The sequence below is a fragment of the Trachemys scripta genome, chromosome 10 (genome assembly GCF_013100865.1).
Source record: "Trachemys scripta elegans isolate TJP31775 chromosome 10, CAS_Tse_1.0, whole genome shotgun sequence".
In the NCBI taxonomy this organism is placed as follows: domain Eukaryota; kingdom Metazoa; phylum Chordata; order Testudines; family Emydidae; genus Trachemys; species Trachemys scripta.
In genome coordinates, this window is record NC_048307.1 from 58,646,423 (window position 1) to 58,668,003 (window position 21,581).

Here is a 21,581-nt window from a genome sequence, read left to right on the forward strand (position 1 = left end):
AAGAGATCACCAAAATAGCTGGAATCCGCAGAAGAGGGGCCTACCATTTTATTGAACTGTACAGCAGCTTTCATCCAATGGACGTTGCTGAGTGTCTAGATGCTCACCCCTTCTTCAGTCTGCCAGCATCAATGGACAATGTGAATAGCTACGATTCTGCCAACTGTTAGCATTAAGGGAGGACAGTGCCCATATTGCACAACTGCGTAATCACTTCATCAAGGCTTTAAATCTCAGAATTTTTACATAAGCAAGGAGCTTCAAGCTGAAGTGCTTTGACTCAGCTCTATTCTTACTATCCTCTCCATCTCCTGTATTTATTTACTTATATATATATGATTAATATTAGCATTCCACTCTCTCTTCAAGGGGCAGGTCATAGAAGGGGGCAGCAGCAGCAAAACTGTAGCCGAGCAATCAGTTTATCAGACAGGGTAGCCCAGTAAAGTGGGGGTTGTTGTATCATTGCTGAGACGGTTAGTAGAGCTGGCTGGAAATTTCCTGAGGAGAGTTTCACTGGAAAATGCCAGTTCATTGAACGCAAGCTGTCTCATGAAAGTGAGTTGGGTTTGATGAAGTTTTACCTGGTGGGCTGCTGGTGATGCCAGACTTCCACGGTCTGTATAGCTTTGGAACCACCCCATCATGCAGCATGGAAGCCTTAAAACCAGTTCTATCTGGGACTCAAGGGTTTCCAGGATTCCTGCTCCAGAGCCAAGAGGTCCTGGGACAGGTTTCCTGAACATCTGAGTCTAAGTGTTAGGAGCTTTGTAACATATTCTCTCTACATCTAGTCCTTGTTACAGCACCTTACCAATTCCTTAAGTCCAGAGACACTCTTGGGAGACAAACAGAATGATACGTTGTTTCAGTTAATCTTTTATTTTAAACATATGGAGGAGTTGCCCATACCTTCTGTTCAAGTGTTTTTTCCTGTTAGCAATTAGACTGGCCAGGAGAGTTAGTAAGTTTAGAGGGCCTTATCCATCTGTAATCCTATGTACATTTTTTTTCCAGCTTAGGTGATTCTAGAGTGACAATATGTCCCGATAAAATCGGGACCATCCCAATTTTGAGCTGTTTGTCCCGCGTCCCAACCGATCTCTGGTCGGGACGCAATTTTTGTCCCGATATTTTGCGCCGCCGGGATCACTCAGCTTCCCCCCCCCCCCCCCCCCCCCCCCCCCTTTGGCTCGGCCGGCCAGTAGCACTTAGCCTTTTTTTTTTGCCCCCCCCCGGGTCCCAATATTTTCTTCATCTCATCTGGTCACTCTAGGTGATTCTCAGGCCTTCAGTACAGTTTTCTGCCCCCAAGTTAAATTGGTTCAAGTGAAAACTATATCTGTGTTCTAAGCCCTTGCACAATTAGGACAATCAGTTGCACACCTTAAATATGATTCAGATATTCATATTGTTTATGAAAAAACTACTCCTTGAAAAAAATTAAATTTAGGATTAGATTGATGACTAAAGGGGCATGAAGAGCATCCATATCCACTGTTTCCAGCTAGACACAGTCAGGAGTTTGCCAGGCTTACAAACTGTTCATAAAAGATCCTTCCTTCTGTGAAGGCTCACTCAATCAGGCAGGTGGTCATTAGATGGGAAAACAGCACAGTGCTTCATTAAAGTAGGGGGTAGGTGGGAGGGACAGTGAAGTGAGGAGGGGGGGGAGAATTTGGGATGTGCAGGGCTGTAGCAGCCAAAGAAAGAGGCGACTTTCCCCAGCTCCAGGGCTGCGGCTTTTGGGGAGAGACGGCCCACCTTCCCAGCGTCAGCTCTGTGACTGCTATGCTGGGAGAGAAACCCCCCTCCTTCCAAGCCCCAGCTTGGGAGCTGCTGTGGTAAGGGAGAGAGGAAGAGGACCCCCTCCCCTCCTTTCCAGCCCCAGCTCGGAGGCTGCCGCAGCAGGGTAGAGAAGACATCCATCACATTAGAAAGGTAAGACTACTGATATTAAAATGAGTTGTGTACTTATTTGTAGGACAAAAATCATTAATTATTATTAAGTATTTTTTCTATAAGGCTTTTATCCAAAGCGCTTTACAATAGTTACCTAACGGTACAAACAATATTTGGAAAAAGCATTAAGTGATCCGCCGAGACCCTCAGCAATTTTCAACTGGTCTGCGGGGAAAAAAAAAAGTTTGAGAACCACTGTTCTAGAACTTGAGCCTGAGAGGCTACATTGCCTACCCCTCTATCAGCTGATATGTTCTAAGGAGAGACGTGCCTCTGCAAAGCCTTACAGATGAAAGAGCCCTGGAAAGGGCATCTTATCACCACCCCAGATGGGGCAGAATCCAAACCCGAGTCCAGGTTTCAGAGCTTAGAAGCAGATGAACCCTAAGAAATAGTGCAAGTTCCACGGAGATTCAACAAAGAGGAAGAATCAGAAAAGTAGGTGTAATAGGGGAGAGCAGAATCTGCCAAGAACTGCTGCTGCTGGCTGGGGGGAAAGAGTTACTAAACAGAGCGTCAGTAGTCACTAAGGCTATGTCTACGCTGGCAATTGAACAACAAAACTTTTGTCTTTCAGAGGTGTTAAAAAAAAACCAAACCCTGCAAGACAAGTTTTGCCGCGACAAGTGCCAGTGCGAACAGCTCATTGTTGGCAGAAGAACTTTCACGCCGACAATGCAAAGGCTGCTCGTTGGGGGTAGAAGGTTTTTGTCAGCAGGAGAGCCGACGAAGAGCAGCTACACTGCACGACTTTTCGCGGCACGGCTATGGCGACACAGCCATGGCGACACAGCCATGTCACTAAAAGTTGTATAGTGTAGACATAGCCTAAAATGACCCTGTATCCCTCTGTATCAGTAAATGACCAGATAGATCCATGGTGTCTCCTATTACTCAAATCTGGAGTGTGTGTAGTCAGGGGTATGGGGTGGAGAGGAATGTAGATTACTCAAGGTTTTTGAAGCCAGCCTTCAGTCATATTTGCATCTCAGAGCTGCTCTGCACTTCTGCCTTTGGAACTTCAAAATAGAGTTTGTGTCAAGTGGGTGCTTGGACTGGCGACATGAGAAACTGAATATGTAAGGCCAATTCCAATAGAAAAGCCTTCAACTGGTTCTCAGCCTTTCCTTGATTAGCACATAAGTGCATACAAATAGAGAAGGCCCAGGGAGGGTAGCGAAGGTCCCTCTCAGAGGCACTTGACCAAGATGGAAGACAGCTTGTCTCTGTACAAGAGGCACATTATTTGAATCCTGACTGCTTCAATGCCATCAGAGCCTAACAGGTGGTGTGGAACTAACCAGGACTGCAGGTACTACTTGGAATGAGGCAGTCTTTTTTAAATTGAAACTTACCAACCTTAACTGTTAACACCGCTAAACAAAACAGGTAAAAAGCTCCTCAAGGTAAATACAGAAGATCCCAACATTGAAGTTCTTTATCACAGTAGATTAACAGAAACTGGGTGGGATCAAGGCCACAGTACATATATTCTCAAATCTCAATGTTCAGATCCACTAGCAAGCATGCATGTGGTCCCAACAGAGACTGCTTTTAGAGAGAGTTTCTGCTTTCCATATAGAGTATCCTGCTGTTAATTGATTTATCTCATTAGACTGACCTCACACTTGGTAAAGCAACCCCATCCTCTCATGTATTTATACCTGCTCCTGTGTTTTTCACTTCATGCATCTGATGAAGTGGATTCTAGCCCACGAAAGCTTATGCCCAAATAAATTTGTTAGTCTCTAAGGTGCCATAAGGACTCCACTGTTTTTGCTTTAGAGAAAGTTTCTGCTTTCCATATAGAGCATACCTACATACCACATGTGGGGATCTGTATTCGCAATCCTTTAAGGAGAAACAAAAAGTTGATTTCAGGCCAAAAATAAATATTGTACTTTGAGCCAGTTCTTTTTGTGAAAATCAACCAGACCTATTACACATTCAGAACAGGCTGTCACCTAATGTAGCATACCATTAAGTGATTATGTTGGCAACTACAAACTGATGAGGGAAAACAGCAATATCTTTCAAAAGCAGCAGAATTCCCAAAGCAACTTGATAATTTCCATCAAGGCTCAGTGGCCTTCTAGCCCATTGCCATGCAGTGACGTTTAGTGCATGTAGAAGTACAATCCTTAAAGCATATTATGACCAAAATACATAAACAGGGAACTAAAATACAGTGAAAAAATCTACTCCCACAGTTTCTCTCTCACATCCTCTTTTCTTCATGCTAGTCTCTCCCATATCCATACATTCCTGAGCCTGCTTTTATTTACATATTATAAATTATGTACTTTATTTGAGCAGGGCCATTGCAAATTTGAGCAAAGAACAGTTTGATTCCGTAATCATAATTTCTGCTGTTTCCTGTAGAATCTTAGTGTTATTTTAAAAATTCCTACTTAACCTTTTCCAATGCAAAAATTACTTCTGTCTCTGCCCCATCCCATATCACTGAGATGAATGGGAACTTCAAAGCCAATCTGAATAATTTAAAATGTTTATTTGCAGCCAATATAATTTTCCCTTATACTCATTCTTTACCCTCCTCCCTGACTCCCATTTTGCCAAGATTGCCTTGTTGAACTAAGATTTGCTACTGTTACAAAGAGATTAAGGATTCCGCTACCCTTCATTTTTGACATTTTTTGCTTGCCCTTCCCAATCTTCCATCCCTTATTGCTCTTATAATATGGCAACCATAGCATTTATTCATTGAAATCTCTACAAAGTGCTTATAAAATTCTTTGTTTGCACAAAACTGAAAATATGAAACAACAACACCTGAATAATTAATCAGTTGATTTGCCGAAGTCCCTACCCCAGTGAAGTCTCAAACCTTTCCCAGAGTGGATTTTCAAGAAAAGGTCAGGACAGATGGACAGGCCCCATTGCACAAACTGAAGATCAAACGCTACCTCTGTCTCTATATGTGGGGGAGTCAGTTCCAAAGATAAAAACTCTCTACTGAACAACATTCCTGCCAAACGCCCCTCAAAAATTTAGACCACATCTATATTAGAAAAAAATAGATGTCCCGTCTTGATATGGAGAGTATGTTTTTCATTTGTGTACGCTCAAGTGAGTTTGATTTTCAATTGTGTTAAAACTCTCTCAATCCAAAAGTGCCTCTAAACATCTTGCTAACAAAAGGTGGGAAAATCCTTTTTCTTTCGCTAGACCCAGACAGCTACCACCACTATCTTTTTGTCTGGATTGGAATTTCAGCCCTCATCCAAAACCGAATGTAGATTAGACACAACAAAGAGTATATCACCTGGACCCAATTAAAGTTTTAGAGTTGACCGTTGTCAGAATTCTCCTGGCACTGCAGCCCGAACTACTTCACTACTTCTCCCTCAATGGCCTCAGATTAAACAGAAGCGTTGTAGAAACAAAACTTGTAGCACCCCACAAGAGAGATCTATAGGCAGAACAGCAGCAATCCAATGCTACCCTCTGAGGTAGCGGCAACTAGGAGGACTCACCACTTGAACAACATTATCCCTGCTAGAGCAGACAGCAATGTCCAAACCCTCCCTCCCCCCAACTTCATGCATACCATGCATCATTGTGGTTCATTATATGCACTGAATTCAAAGCATGATTACCACTACCAGGGCTCTAGCCTTCTCCCTTCACATTCATCTGTCACTGGTCATCCTAACACTTTTGAGATTTAAAAACTCCATCCACAATGTTAACTTTACCAAGTAGTCTCCTATCTGCAGCAAGGTTCAAAGGACCGAAAACACCTCAGATCACCATAGTTTTTTTTATAGCAGTGTTGCTTAATCCTCAACCACCAAATGGTGACAGAAGGAGCACAGCTGCTTAAACTAATGCACAAGTATGCACTTTAAGGCAGGCTGCAAGCACTTTGTATATCACATTAGGACCCTCAAAAATACAAGCAATTAACATCTTATACCCCTTACTAAGCCCTTCAACCCCATAAACTGTCCTACTGGAATTAGATCACAAAAAACCCACACACTTTTCTGTAATTAACCCCTGGCGCTTTTCCTTTAACTGCTTCTACAAGCTGATGGATGAAAGGTCATCTATGTGGAGAAAGGTCTTGCACCTTTTCTTTGTAGGTTCAGCAGGTATCTTTTACAAGCCTTGGGAGTGGAAACTACAGGGCAAGATTTATATGGTGCTGCTAAAGGTGGTGGAAATATTAGGTCATGTGACATTTTAGCTGGAGCCATAGACCTACAGGGTTTCACCTGTATATGTAAATGAATAATGAATATACAATAAGTTCATAAAATTTGTTAAAATTATAAATTCTATGCAGCATGTGATGAAAAGCTGAGGGTCTCTGGAATTCTAAAGGGTTAGGATGAGAGTTAAAGTTTGCCAGACCTCTCCCGCCACTCCCCAAAATTTGTTAGTCTTGTAGTTATAAGCTGGAACAAAGATGCATAAAGAACATGAATCTTATTCCCTTTGATGCCTGAATAGATTACTGGACTATTACAGTAGACCTACACATTAGGAATCTATGCATTGAAAGTAACTGAAGTTATTCATGTATGTTACCTATGATCTGGCATAAAAAAAGGAGGAAAATATAATTGTTTTGTCCTATTGAAGATCATTAATCTAATTTAAAAATCACATGATAAAGAATTAGGATTTGTATAGATCACGAGTGGCCAAACGTGGCTTGTGAGCTACAGGCGCCTCTTTTACAGAGAAAGTGGGGTTTACAGAGCCCCACCCCCAATTCTCTGCCTACCAGCGTGGGAGGGAGCGCAGGAGGCAGCTCAGGGCTTCTGCCCTGCAGCACACTCGTGGGGTTAAGTGCTTCTGCTCTGTGGGGAGGGGGGTCTTGGGGCTTCAGCCCTGTGAGGCGTGCCTGCCAGGGCTTTGGGCTTCAGCAGAAGCAAGACTGAAGCCCCTATCCCCACCACCCCGCTGCAAGGCTGAAGCCCCAAGCCCTGTCAGGCGCACTCTGGCTCTTGAACGTCTGAAGATTGTCTCGTGCAGCTCCCAGGATCACTAAATTTGGCTACCCCAGTATAAATGACCCATGCAACACAGATTAAAAACTAATTAATGAATATATATATATATACATATACACACACACACACTTGAATAGACTGTGCAGTAACCAGTACATTGCTGAACATATTAAAATAAGGAATTATACATACTGCTCAAAAAATTAGGTTGCACTATTGACAGAACTAGTCATCTGTTACTTTCATACATTCCAACAAGTAACTGGTTCACCTCACAGTATGCTAACTGTGCATCAGTGCAATAGGAATCTTGATATGTCATCGAAGTACTGGAAGATTTTACCATGTTAGTTAACTAGCAAAGCCTTAAGCAATGTAAGAACAAGTTATAAAAGGGAAGAACTATTATTCCAAAAATTTGCAAGTTCTCTACTCACCCCTAGACTTTATTTTTTTATATACAGCAAGGGTGCCTAGGATACCCACTTTTAGATGATAAAAAAATCAAATCAATAAGTAAACAGATGTTTTAATTTAGCAAAACAAGGGAAATTTATGCTCCAACTTCAATATTTTTACCTCCCCATGCCACTGTTCTTATGCAACAGAAATTATGTGCTGTATCTCCATTTTAATGATGTCCCTTAAGAAATGGCTCACTTGACACCCAAAGTTATCTTGAAATACTGTATAGCCAAATGAAGAAGTTACTCACCTTGTGCAGTAACAATAGTTCTTCGAGACGTGTCCCCCTATGGGTGCTCCCCTGTAGGTGTGTCTGTGTCCCTGTGCTGCTGATGGGAGAACTTTGGTAGCAATCTGTCCTGCCCGTGCATACGCTGCTCCCCGCCTGCCACAAGGCTAACCAGCATGCACAGGCACTCCCTCCTCAGTTCCTTCTCTACCGCAGAGTCAACTATTAGAACTCCAAAGTACAGAGGAGGAGGGTGGGTCGTGGAGCACCCATAGGGACACATATCTCGAAGAACAACCGTTACTGCACAAGGTGAGTAAAAACTTCTTTGAGTAGTATCCCTCTGGGTGTTCCACTGTAGGGAACTGCCAGGCAGTGCCCACCACTGGAGGTTGGGACTTCAAAGTAGAGTCTGATATGGATGATAGTACTGTGGCACTGAATCTGGCATCTGCAACAGAATCCCCCAGGATGGCATAGTGTTCTGCAAAGGTGTGTGAAGATGTCCAGGTAGCTGCTCCGCAGATTTCCGATATAGGGATACCCTTGGAGAAGGCAATGGACAAGGAAACTGACCTCATAGAATGCATGTGTACTGAAGATGGGGGTGTTGTGTTACACAACTGGTAACAGAGTTTACAGTCCAAGACCCACTTAGAGAGCCTCTGAGCTAAAATCGCTGTACCTTTTGATCTATCGACAATGGAGAGGACGAGTCTCAGATTTTCAGAAGGCTCTTGTCCTCTCCAAATAAAAGGCCAAGGCTTTCCTCATATCGAGCGTATGGAAGATGGCTTCTCTATTATCCTGCTGAGGTTTGGGATAAAAGGCTGGAAGATGAATGAGCGGAGATATATGCCTGATATGCATCGGTGGTCAGGAGTAGAGATGGGGAAGACTGAACAAATAGGATTCCCATACAGACGTTTACTGGGTCCTTCCACCAGTCCAAACATTGCTTGACCCTGGTGGGCATCGATAGTCATTTATGTAAGTCTGTGTTTGGCCTGTAAATCAAACCAAACCATGCCTGGAGGCGTCTCATGTATAGTCTACATAAGCAATAACCGATGTGCCCAAAGCGTGTGCCCCAGGAGCTGGAGGCAACGTTTAGCCAAAATTTGGGAGCTGGATTGTACTGTCTATCAGTGAGGAGAGACTGAGAAATGTGTGATGTGGGAGGAGCGCTTCCGCCTGAATGGAGTCAAGGTCGGCTCCTATGAATTCTAGCCTCTGTACTGGTGTTAATGTTGATTTTTGTTCATTGCTCAGTAGGCCCAGATTCTGAAACAGGTCCAGTGTGGTCTGAGTGACTCGCTGGGCCTCTGCAAAGGACCATGCCCTGAGAAGGCAATCATCCAGGTAAGGATAAATCATGATGCTTTGAGAGTGTAAGTGGGCTGCCACTACTGAGAGGACCTTGGAGAATACTCTGGGGGCCGAAGAGAGGCCGAAAGGGAGTACTCCATATTGGTAGTGGTCTTGACCTAGCATGAACCTGAGGTAATGTCTGTGGCTCGGTACGATCAAGTTGTGAAAAATAAGCATCATGGAGGTCAACGGCTGAGAACCAGTCTCCTTTTTCTAACGCTGGAACGATGGTAGATAACGTAACCATCTTTAACTTCTCAGCCTCGATAAACTTGTTGAGTGTTCTGAGGTCCAGTATGGGTCTCCAACCCCCCCCCCTTTTTTTTTTCAGGAAGTATCAGACGTAGAAGTGTCTGCTCCTTAGAGGTGTGGGCACTGGATCTATGGCTCTTGTGCTGAAGAGGTGGTTTATCTCCTGTTTTAGCAGGCGCTTGTGAAAAGGATCCCTGAAGAGGGACAGGGAAAGGGGTATGGGAAGGGGGAGGGAGGAAAAATGGATGCAGTGTTTATCCCGGATGATCTCCAACACCCATTTGCCAGAGGTTATCCATTCCCAGGTGCTGTGGAACAGGGTGAGCCAATCTCCGAAGGGACAGGTGGGGTTTTCTAGCATGAAATTAGGTAAGTGTTCTACAGACACCTCAACCAACCCGTCAAAACTGTCTCTTCAAGGTGGAGGACTGAAAGGAAGTTTGCTGAGATCCCGACATCTTTTGTATGGAGAACCTGGGCTTCTTCCTCAGATTCATATGATCTCTGTGCATATTGCGATGGATACTGGGATGAGTACGGAGATGAATATTGTGAGCAAAACTTGAATGGTGGCTGCGGGCTGTACTTTCTTTGATACCCAGGTGTATGGATACTGAGTGATCGAAGAGTGGCCCTTGAATCTTTTATCATGTGGAGGGAGACATCAGTCTGTTCAGCAAATAATTCTGTCCTCCTCAAAGGGGAGGTCCTCCACCGTTGTTTGGACCTCCTTGCGGAAGCTGGAGAGATGAAACCACGAGGCCCATCTCATCACAATGGCAGTATAAATAGAATGTGCCACCGTGTCAGCTGCATCAAGTGCAGATTGGAGAGACTTTTTGCCACCAGTTGGCCCTCATTAATCAAGGTTTTAAATTGGTCCTTGTAAGAATAGGGGAGTTGTTCAATAAAAGAACTAAACGTCACATAGTTCTGATACTCATAGTTAGCCCACAAGGCTTGATCGTTTGCCACGCTGAATTGAAGGGTAGCTGAGGAATAGTCCTTCCTGCCAAACAAGTCCAGGTGCTTTCAGTCCCGTGATCGAATTGGGAGTCAGGTGTGAGAACAGGAATTCCATGTCCTTTGCTGGCACATAATATTTCTTGTCCGCCCTCTTACAAGTTGGTGCGGGGGTCTGCCATATCGTGTCGGCAGGGTCCAGTAGATCCTCATTAATAGGGAGGGTTGCTCTGGAGGAGGTGGAGGACTGTAGAATGTCCACCAGCTTGTGATGACTCAGACACCTCTTGTAAAGGTATTTGGAGTCCCTCTGCCACCCTCTATGCCAAACCCTGGAACAGTTTAAAGTCGTCCTCCACTGATGGCAGAGGGGGCATCACTATCTCATCTGGTGACAATGACGAGAAGGGGGCTGGAGAAGTGACTTCCTCCTCAACTTTGGCCTCTGGTTCCTCCCTTCCCTGGTTGGGGAGCTGAGGCCCTCGAGACAGCAGCTGAAGAAGAGTACTTTCTTGGCTGCTGATAGACCATACTAGTAGTGATGGAGACCTGTTAGAATCATAGAATCTCAGGGTTGGAAGGGACCTCAGGAGGTCATCTAGTCCAACCCCCTGCCCCTTTGGGCCTGCCAGTACAGCCATTATGATGGTAAGGGAACCGGTGGTTGGTACCACGGTTGCCCAAACCAGGGAGGCTGCACGTCAGAGGGTTGGTATGCCTGGTGTCCATAGCGAAACTGGGCTCCATATCTTGAGCGAGAAGAGCATTAGTAAGCTAGGTCTTGGTCAATTTCTGACTCTGACGACGAAAGGGGTGGTGCATGGCAGGAGGTTGTTGGTGAGACAAGGGGTCTGGGTGAACTTATTACCGGGGCCCCAGTACTGAGCACAGAAGAAACTGGTGTGTCAGACCCCAAAAAATTCATTGTGCACCAGAAATCTGTTGGTGCAGAGGGCATCACTACTGGTGGAGCCTGTCGGTGCAGAGAGGCTTGTACTGACAGCATTGGAAACGCCGACCTGATAGCAAGCTCTGTTGGTGCCTGGCATATCGTTGGCGGTACCAATGTTGATGACTGTACCAACAGTCTTCCCTGGAGTGGATCTTCTATGTTTCTCATCCTCCTGAGGTACCGATGCTTCTTTGCCTGTGCCCATTGGGTCTTTAGGCATTCCGACTTGCCCTCTCGGTTCAAAAACATGCGTGTCCTGGGTATCAGATTTAGATAGTCGGTATCATTGGTACCAATGGCACTGAAGCTAAGTCAGGAATCGTTTTCAGTTCAATCAGGGATTGCTATGGGGACTCAAGGACCTTTTCTTAGAGGTCTTATGCGAGTGGCTAGCAGGCATGTCTCTGAACTCACCCCCTTTGAGGTGGACAGTTGCAGTGAGGGCTCCCATCGGGACTCCAGAGGTTGAACAGCTAATTCCATAAGTAGGAGTTTGAGCCTCAGTTCCCTGTCCTTCCTAGATCTTGGCTTCAGTTGCTAGCACAAGTCCATCAGTGACTGGAATAGATTCTTTGCAACTGAGGCACTTTTTGAAGCCCTGAAAGCTGGGCATACCCTTATCCAGGAGCATCCCCCCTTCAGGGGGTCCACAGAAGACAAAAAAAATATTTTTTTTCAAGGCAACGGCCAAAATAAAATGTAAATGAAGCAAAGAAAGTAGCCTCATGGCAGGCAGGGAGCAGTGCACGCGTAGGCGGGATGGACTGCTATAAAAGTTCTCCGATTAGCAGCGCAGTGGATCGCCCATAGGGACACTACTCGAAGAAGAACTAAGATTTAACTCCTACTGTGCTGCAAGGCAAGCTATAAAATAAGCATCAATACTAATTCTCACATGCTGCTTAGAAAGTTAAGCACTGTGACACCAGTTACAGTAAGATCTGAACTTTAAAATCAGATGCAGAGGGTCAATGCATTATTATGCAAGAGACAATTTCATTCAGATGTCTTCTATTTACAAGGCTGAAGTTAGAAATGTTACTGTCCTAAATGTATTTTATTCAATTAATGCAAGTCTGATCTAGCTTCCCATTTAGTATCAATACATAAGTCAATTAAATAGATTTTCCTTCATTTGTTCAGTTGAACCACCATTTGTAAAATTCTATACATATCCGATTTAAATGTAACAAACCTTGTACAAAAGAGGAGAAATTCTTTAAGAAGTCACGGGTAATGATTAGCTACCATATGAGTTTCCACAAATTATCTCCTTACCATTAAAGGAAGAGCCCCTATTTGTAAGTGATGAAGTCGAGGAGGTGCATGGTAGTGTGCCAAATGAGGGTGCAATGGGCCCGGCGGATATGTAGCTGCAGCCACTCCAGCTTCAATTCCCAGTTCCCTGCCACATAAGCAAAATTAAACATTTTAACCTAGTTACTTTTTGCCCTCTAGCTATGTCTCTACTGTTTTGGAAATTTATATCATGGCTTCTAAAACACACGCATAAAGGACATTTTAAATAAAAGATTAATTACTTTAAAATAAATACTTTCCATTAAATCAGTTCTGTAATCCCATCATTGGTTCAAATAATGTGTTTGGGACTAAGCAATTGGTTTAAAAATTAAATAAAAAAAAAACAAAAAAAACCCCCAAAAAACAACAACAAATACCAGTACAGACTTAACTCAGAAATCATGTGTTATGCACAACTACTCTATTACTGATTTGGAATCCTGTGTTTTCATACAATAAGTCCTCTGCAGGTCACCATTCCATTAATCACTGTGGTTACAGGAAGTTGCCCAATGGATTTGATCTATTATCTTAGATCAAGGTAGCAAAGTTCTAGAATTTCCAGAGCTATCTAGCCACTGTAAACCACAGGTTACTAGGAGTGGAAATCCATTTTAACAACACAACAGAAAAACCGAAAAAACAGAAAAGTTACAGGTTTAATAGTTTATGAGTAGACCAAGCTCAGAAGTTAAAGTTCAGTTAAAGTCTACTGTTTTACTACATAACAGATGCAAATGTTTTTAAATAAAAATTCAGTCACAGATAAAGAGGAAAGGTAAATTAGCTTATAGCTCAAAAGGTCTCAACTTTTAACTTCAAAAGAATGTTTTGTATAAATTCCTTTTTGCCAATACACAAGAGTTGAGCTCCTTTTATTTGCAATAACTGGTACCAAAACAGTTCAACTGTATAAGCACTTTTAAAAAATGGTAGATATTTGCTGGCATTTGTAAAAGCAAACAGGAAATGTTTAAATTGGCCAGTAGCAAAAAATGGCACTTTAACACATTTTATCCTGCACATGCACTTGGCAGTTTGTTAAATTAAATCACAAACAACATTATCAATGTATTCTCAGGATGAAAGGTCATATAACAAATGCCAATAAATGGGCACCTACCAAGGCATAGGACACTAACGAGGAATTAAGAGTACTGACCAGGCAGACCTCTCTGGAGCTTGTCGAGGATGTGAGGACATTGTCTGAGGCACGTGGATATGGTGCCCATGACCATAGTTGGGATGCATTCGGTGAGGATGTGGAGGAGGCCGTTCATGTGCACGTCTAAGAGTTAAAATACAAGACAGCACCAGTTCAAGCTACAACGATTCAACCTTTATCTGGCAAACGTGACTACAGAAAAATAGCTAAATCTTCAACATGAGGTTAAACACTTGCCAATCTAAAATCCAGTTTCATCATTACATGTCAAGATCCAGAAACATTCGCAACTGAAAGTCATCCATATTCTTAATCTGCAGCTTCCTGGTAGATTAAAGTACTTAAGTTTTCACATGAAGTAATACTTCTGTTTTCTAGGTTAAAAGGCAGCAATTTCTGATACTTCCAAAGGAGTCATGAAAATTTTTTTAAAAACTTTAAAAGCTTGGAAGCGTACAACTCTATAGGGGAAGTAGCAGCTATAAGTTTACTCTTCACTTAATTTTTCTGTCCGTTTAGAAACTTGCATTTCCCAAAAGCAGAACATGGGGTGAATGGCTTTATGTCCAAGCAACCACTTGTAGCATTCTCTTGCCAGATGGTGCTTTTTGCAGGTGGCTTAGCTATTGGTAGCTGCTTTACTGCATAAATCTCTAGCAAAGATGACTTTCCCCAAGAAGGCTACCACCAACCTGTAATTTATCCTGGCAGGAATTGAAAGTTTTCTGCGCTACTATAGAAGAATGACATAAGAAAACTGCCTGGTCAATAGCCAAATCAGTAAGTAACAGTGTACTTAACTAAAAGTTCTATTCTCAATCTTCTCACATCAGAGTGCCACAATGAGACTTTAGCACAACTCTTTGGTTCTTGCTAAAGGAATTGTGACAATAGGCAGAGAAATTGCTCCTTAAAAAACAAAAGTTAACACAGCTTTATAATGACTCCCAGAACGTCTCCTTATGCTAGTGATCAAAAGTCATTTGTGAGAGAGAAACAGCCTATGAGAATACAGACTTTACACAGTATAAACTTGAAAAAAAATCTTGTATTTTAAATAGAGCTGTCGATTAATCGCAGTTAACTCACACGATTAACTCAAAAAAATTATTCACGATTAATCGCAGTTTTAATCTTACTGCTAAACAACAGAATGCTAATTGAAATTTAATAAATATTTTTGGATTTTTTATGTATTTTCAAATATATTGATTTCAGTTGCAACACAGAATACAAAGTGTACAGTGCTCACTTTATATTATTTTTTATTACAAATATTTGCACTGTAAAAGTTATAAACAAAAGAAATAGCATTTTTCAGTTCACCTCATACAAGTACTATAGTGTGATCTCTTTATCGTGAAAGTGCAACTTCCAAATGTAGATTTTTTTTGTTACATAATTGCACTCAAAAACAAAACAACGTAAAACTTTAGAGCCTAAAAGTCCACCCAGTCCTACTTCTTGTTCACCCAATCGCTAAGACAAACAAGTTTGTTAACATTTACAGGAGATAATGCTGCCCGCTTCTTATTTACTTCACCTCCAAGTGATAACAGACATTCGCATGGCACTTTTGTAGCAGGCATTGCAAGATATTTACGTACCAGATATGTTAAATATTCGTATGCCCCTTCATGCTTCAACCACCATTCCAGAGAACATGCTTCCACGCTAATGATGCTCGTTAAAAAAAAATCATGCACTAATGAAATTTGTAAATGAATTCCTTGGGGGAGAACTGTATGTCTCCTGCTCTGTTTTACCTGCATTCTGTCATATATTTCATGTTATAGCAGTCTTGGATGATGACCGAGCACATGTTGTTCATTTCAAGAACTCTTTCACTGCAAATTTGACAAAACGCAAAGAAGGTACCCATGTGAGATTTCTAAAGAAAGCTACAGCATTCAACCCAAGGTTTAAGAATCTGAAGTGCCTTCCAAAATCTGAGAGGGAAGAGGTGTGAAGCATGTTTTCAGAAGTCTTAAAAGAGCAACACGCTGATGCGGAAACTCCAGAACCCGAACCACCAAAAAAAAAAAAAAAAAAAAAAAAATAGAATGTGCCACCTTCTGCTGGTGGCATCTGACTCAGATGATGAAATTAAACAGGCATTGGTCCACACTGCTTTGGATCGTTGTTGAGCAGAACTCGTCATCAGCATGGATACATGTCCTCTGGAATGTTGGATGAAGCATAAAGGGGCATCTGAATCTTTAGGGTATCTGGCACGTAAATATCTTGTGACATCAGCTACAACAGTGTTATGTGAACACCTGTTCTCACTTTCAGGTTATGTTGTAAACAAGAGCTGGCAAACTGTAAATGTAAACAAACTTATTTGTCTGAGCAATCAGCTGAACAAGAAGTAGGACTTGTAGGCTCTAAAGTTTTACATTGTTTTATTTTTGAATGCAGTTTTTTTGGGTACATAATTCTACATTTGTAAGTTCAACTTTCATATCAAAAGATTGCACTATAGTACTTGTATTAGGTGAACTGAAAAATACTATTTCCTTTGTTTTTTACAGTGCAAATATTTAGAATAAAAAATAAATATAAAGTGAGCATTGTACACTTATATTTGAAAATGCAGACATCCAAAAATATTTAAATACATAGTATTTTATTAACATAATTAATTTTTTTAATTGCTTGACAGCCCTAATTTTAAATAAAAGTTTCACCTTGAGAGATTTTAAAGTAACTTCAGTCTATCAAGATTACATTTTACAACAAACTGTTTGACCTATCAGCCTAGTTTCAAATATCAATCTTGAATTAAAGATGCAGTTTCCTAGCTGGGAGCAAAATGAAACATTGGAACAGCTTAGTGGGGAGGTGGTGGACTCAGCATCGCTCAGAGTTTAAAATAAGATTAGATATCTTTTTTTAAAAGATATGGTTTAATCCAGCTTCTGAGAGAAATTCTACGACCTGTGTGTGTGTGGGAGGCCAGGCTGGATGGTCATGATGGTCCCTTCTGGCCTTGGAATCTGTGAATCTACGAGATCCAATGCTCATTCCTTTTCTTCATGGGGCATGGGGAGAATGAGGTTGCCTACAGTACCCTCAAAAATGCTCATAACCCTTATAACTCAATGACATAACATATCATGCATCAGGGCTTTAGCCAGCCATCTGCAGGGGTTATGAGCATTTTTGAGCGTACAAAATTAATAGTCCCTTCTGGCCTTAAATTATGAAAAGAAGAAGCTATGAAATTAGTGTAAATTGTCTTGTTGCAAGAAGTTATGACATTGGTCATAAGTTGTTTAACTTGAATTTTTTTGTTGGGTGAGCAATTGATTATTGCTAAGGGTTTGGTCAGCTATTTGTACAGGCCTTTTTATACTGATCTTTCTGTAAATTGGTGACAAAATGGAATTTTTTTGGTTTTGGGAGGCTGGGGATCACAGACTTTCAGTCTCTGTGGTATGTAAAACCTTGAGCAGTTTTTAAATTACTGGTTTGAACTAATGCCAGCTACAGATTACCTACTCGAAAACTGACTGGGCCAGGTTGCATGGCTCCAAGATAGGCCTTGGACCTGATTTGTCTGAAGACCTTGGAGTCACTGGAAGACTCAGTAAGCAAAGTTTGCAAACTATAAGCATCAACAGTAAGACAACGAGGAGTCCTTGTGGCACCTTAGAGACTAACACATTTATTTGGGCATAAGCTTTCGTGGGCTAAAACCCCCTTCATCAGATGCATGGAGTGGAAAATACAGAGGCAGGTATAAATACACAGCACATGAAAAGATGGGAGTTGCCTTACCAAGTGGGGGTCAGTGCTAACAAGCCAATTCAATTGAATTGATTAGAATTCTCTGGAGAATTTATAAGAAGGTGGCCGTAATTGAACTGGCTCATTAGCAATGACCCCCCCCTCAACTTGGTAAGGCAACTCCCATCTTTTCACGTGCTGTGTATTTATACCTGCCTCTATTTTCCACTCTATGCATCTGATGAAGTGGGTTTTAGCCCACGAAAGCTTATGCCCAAATAAATGTGTTAGTCTTTAAGGTGCCACAAGGATTCCTCGTTGTTTTTATTGATACGGACTAACACGGCTACCACTCTGAAACAGTAAGACAGTGATGCTTTGCCTTTTGGGCCAACAAGCCACCTGAGGGAAAACTGATGTTCCAGAACCCTGAGAGTGATAACATCAGGGAGAGTAATTCACAACAACAAATAGGTATGCCAGCCTTTGACCAGTCTCTCCCTGCACCTAAGTCTGTTAGCAAGAAGCACTGTGCCAGAAACATAACTATCTGGCTCCTGGGCTGCAGTTCCAGCTCCTGTTCCGTAAGAGTCCAGAAGACTGACGGCTGTAGAGTTAGCAAATCCTGTTATTTTCCTTTTCCTATTTTTCTCTTTTCTTTTCATTGGCTGGTGGTGTCCCAGACTTTTAATATTCTTTACTTTTAGGGTGTGAAAATGTGATTCTGTGCACGCAGATGTATAAGCATTCAAAGCCCACAAGGGATAGGTGCCAGAAAGTAATTTTACTGAATTTAAACAGCCCTAAAAAACTGTCTGAAAGATACTCGTTCAAGTGTGTTCTGTGTCCTGTACTTAAAAGACCTGGGATGCAAGAAACGGGTCATCTGTAATTTTTGGTAAGTAGGAGTTGTCAAAACTTCTGCTTATCAAAGATACAAGTCTGTATTGTAATGTGTGTTTTGGAGAAATGTGGGAAGGAAAGGGTTAGCCAATACATAACAGAATTCTAAGAAAGAAGCTTAATTGCCTGAGGTTGTAGTTCAGATGTTAGAACTGATTAAGATCTTAATAATGAAACCAAAATTTATCTAGGTCATGGATTTGATTAGAACTGGTAACATTTTATAGTTGGGGTTTATAGCCAAACATACAGCCACCTTTTTATAGAATTCTCTGGAGAATTCTAAGGACTGGTCATCAGTTTGATGATTTAACATATTTTATGATTTAACTCCAATCCAGCATTCAGATTGATTGATTGAACTGACTTTGATTTGGTAGTTGTATTTCTTTATTTTTAGTTTAGTTAAACAATAAATTAGTTTGGTGATCTATTTTTTTTTTTGTTTAAAAGATTTAGTAACATGTATAAAAATATATATTGTTACATTTCTTTCAACAAGCAACATGGGTCCAGAATTCTTGACCTTAAAACCCTGAACAGCTCCCCCTAATTAGTCTTTTGTTGTCACACCATGCAATAGCACTTTTATGGGGGTGGAGGGGGGGGTCAAAATTTCGATGAATGATGTTTGCTTTAATGTAGATGAAAATGAAAGTGATTTTATCCACACTAATTTACAAGATCAAAATTTTTTTTAACCATCTCACTCTCCAGTTCATTTGTTTTAAAATGTCAATTTATATTTAAAAAAAAAAAAAAAAAGTCTTGCTGACTTCAACGGTGCAAAAAACATTTAAGGATTTGCTTGGAAGCTGGGCAGTTAACCTATTAGAAAGCAACATTAATTTCTTCTAATTACTTATTATTAGCGTTTAATGTTTGCTTTAAAATTACCTGTTAGTGGTAATAAAAAAGTGCAAATTGCTTGCACTTGAAACTGAACTCTGCTTATTCACAGGACAGATAAAGCATGGGCAACAGACGTACTAGCTTCCCCAAGCTTCCCCACTAAGGAACCTCTGATCTTTCCTAGAGGGGCCACCTTGACAAGTGAGAGGGTAGTTCAGTCTCAGTGCTCACTTAATCCTTGGCTTTTCTATTGCAACTGCTAATATAAGAGCTAATTGTGGTGGTAGACAATAAGATTCACATCTCACCACAATTTAATTGTAATTGTCCACTAACCATGGTATTACAATTAAGAGTCACATGCAGCATTTAAAAAACCCGAGGATAAGGAATTAAATGTACTCAGAACAATAACTAAACATTTATGACATACGTTGGATGCTGCATCATTCTTCTTCTCTGGACCTCCATCCTCTGGATCACTTCATGAGGATGCAGCCTCTGTGCTGAAGGTGCAGTTGCAGGAATATGATGGGTAATAGGCTGGTGTGTAGGTGGAAGATGCTGTGGAATTGGAGCAGCTGCACTGGCTAAAGGGTGAGTTGGTGGTGGAGGTGGAGGTGGAACTGGATGAGAAGAGGCATGAGAGGAGATGGAAGGATGAAAGGGATGCACTGGATGAGGGATAACATAATCCACTTGAGGTGGAGGCTGTGGCTGAGGAGGAGGATTTCCGTGAGAGTGGGGGCATGCAGAAGACTGATGAAGAGGTCTCGTCAAAGCATCTGGAATGAAAATACATTTTTAATGTATTAAGTAAAGTTTCTCAATCAAATGCATAAGAAACTACAATAACTTCATGCCGGTTCTCTACTGCACTCTATTTCTATCCAAATAATATCTTTATGATAACACGAGCATTTATCTTTTCACAATGATTAACAGGCACTGACAAATAAACAACATGTGAAATTCACAAAATAAGTGAAATAAAAACCAAAGCTTCCCATCAATGTACATGAGCAAGACAAAATGAAAAACTGAAACCAGAAAGCCAGTTTTCATAGGATATTTCTTGATAACTGGAGATGGAAGGATACACACCAATTGGCTGCCATAAGAGGACTGATGGGCATGAGGAAAAAAATAAGCATCTTTTTTAAATAGTAAAATCCGACTTGCTAATATTGACAAAATTGCAATATTGACAAAAAAAGAAAAGTGTGGGAAAAATCCATGTAACACACCTGATTAAAAACTACCAGGACGCTGTCAGCCTCTTCTTTTTTTAAAACTTATTGTATTAAGAGAAACAAGAGGAAAGGAATTTTGTTCGGTTTGTACAGCAGCTAGCACAATGGGTCCTGACTTATGACTAGGGCTGCTAGATGTTACAGTGGTGGTAATAATCATCATCATAAAAGACCCAATGCCTCCTAGCAAGTCCATGTCCCTGACTGTTCTCAAAACATAAGCATCTTTGAGTACTTGGCACTGTTTGAAGAAAATAAGTCTCTGGAAACCCCAACTGACATTTAGTGTATGTTAACACAGCAATGTAACTCCAGGGTTAGCAGAACTTGAGTTAGTAAGCCCTGGGTTTGTTAACCCAGGGCTTGAGCATCTATGCTCATTTGTAACCCCAAGTTAGGAATAGTTGAACCCTGGGTCCCAACCTGGGGCTCCAGCATCTACACTGCACTATGCAGACCCTAATGCAACCACCCATATCCCAGATTTCCTAGTCCCTTCCCAAAAAAAGTGGTCACTATAGCCCTTTGTCATGATGCAGTCTGGGAAAATTTGACTGTCCACCAAAGTTAACTGTCCTGAGGACAAAGAAAGTCAGCCCACAAGATTATGGTAGACTTACGGTGGACTCCCAGAGTAAGAGTCCAGTCAGGATGTGTCTACACTGCAAAGCAATAGGACTTGAACCCTGGGTTCTGGCTTGACTCGGTCTTGGATCCTCAACCCCCATGGGATTCTGGGTCAGCATGATTTGTGTGTAGACAGAAGTGGGGATCAGGCTTGAGCCTGAGTTCGAACTCTGGGTTTACACTGCAGTGTAGACACACTCTTAAGCACTAAATAGGTCTCCCTTTGTGTGCAACAGCCCTCAAAGAGGGATTAATTTTGTATACTATCCTCATGAAATTTCAAAGACATTATTTAAAAATGGATTGTGAGAGGCAAAGAAATGGAGAAAAAAAGGCACAAAGGCCCCAACCCTACAATTAGCTCTGCCTGGGTAGATCCTTATGCCTGTGAGAAGCCACACTGACTTAATGAGTCTGCCCAAGCAGAGCTCACTGGAAGATGGGGGCCAAAATAAGGAAATAGAGAAGTGGCATTTTATTAAAAAAAAAAAAAAAAAAAGGAATTAGAGACAACATTATTACTTCCTAAGGAAATGATTGAACAGTAAAGGATCTAGACTGCCAGTCT

The 21,581-nt window shown here is 41.6% G+C and overlaps 1 protein-coding gene across 5 annotated transcripts in view; it reads right to left on the minus strand.

The window, feature by feature from the left end:
* RNF111 (ring finger protein 111) overlaps positions 1–21,581 on the minus strand; it is an 84,689-nt gene that overhangs the window by 13,313 nt on the left and 49,795 nt on the right. For 4 of the 5 annotated variants that reach the window (XM_034782949.1, XM_034782948.1, XM_034782946.1 and 1 more), the window contains exons 8-10: positions 19,567–19,918; positions 13,644–13,769; positions 12,458–12,584 (exon numbers count right to left, since the gene is read on the minus strand). In XM_034782949.1, the coding sequence (XP_034638840.1) occupies positions 12,458–12,584; positions 13,644–13,769; positions 19,567–19,918 (605 nt within the window). The remainder of the gene's footprint in view (positions 1–12,457; positions 12,585–13,643; positions 13,770–19,566; positions 19,919–21,581) is intronic. The other variant, XM_034782950.1, reaches the window with a different exon arrangement.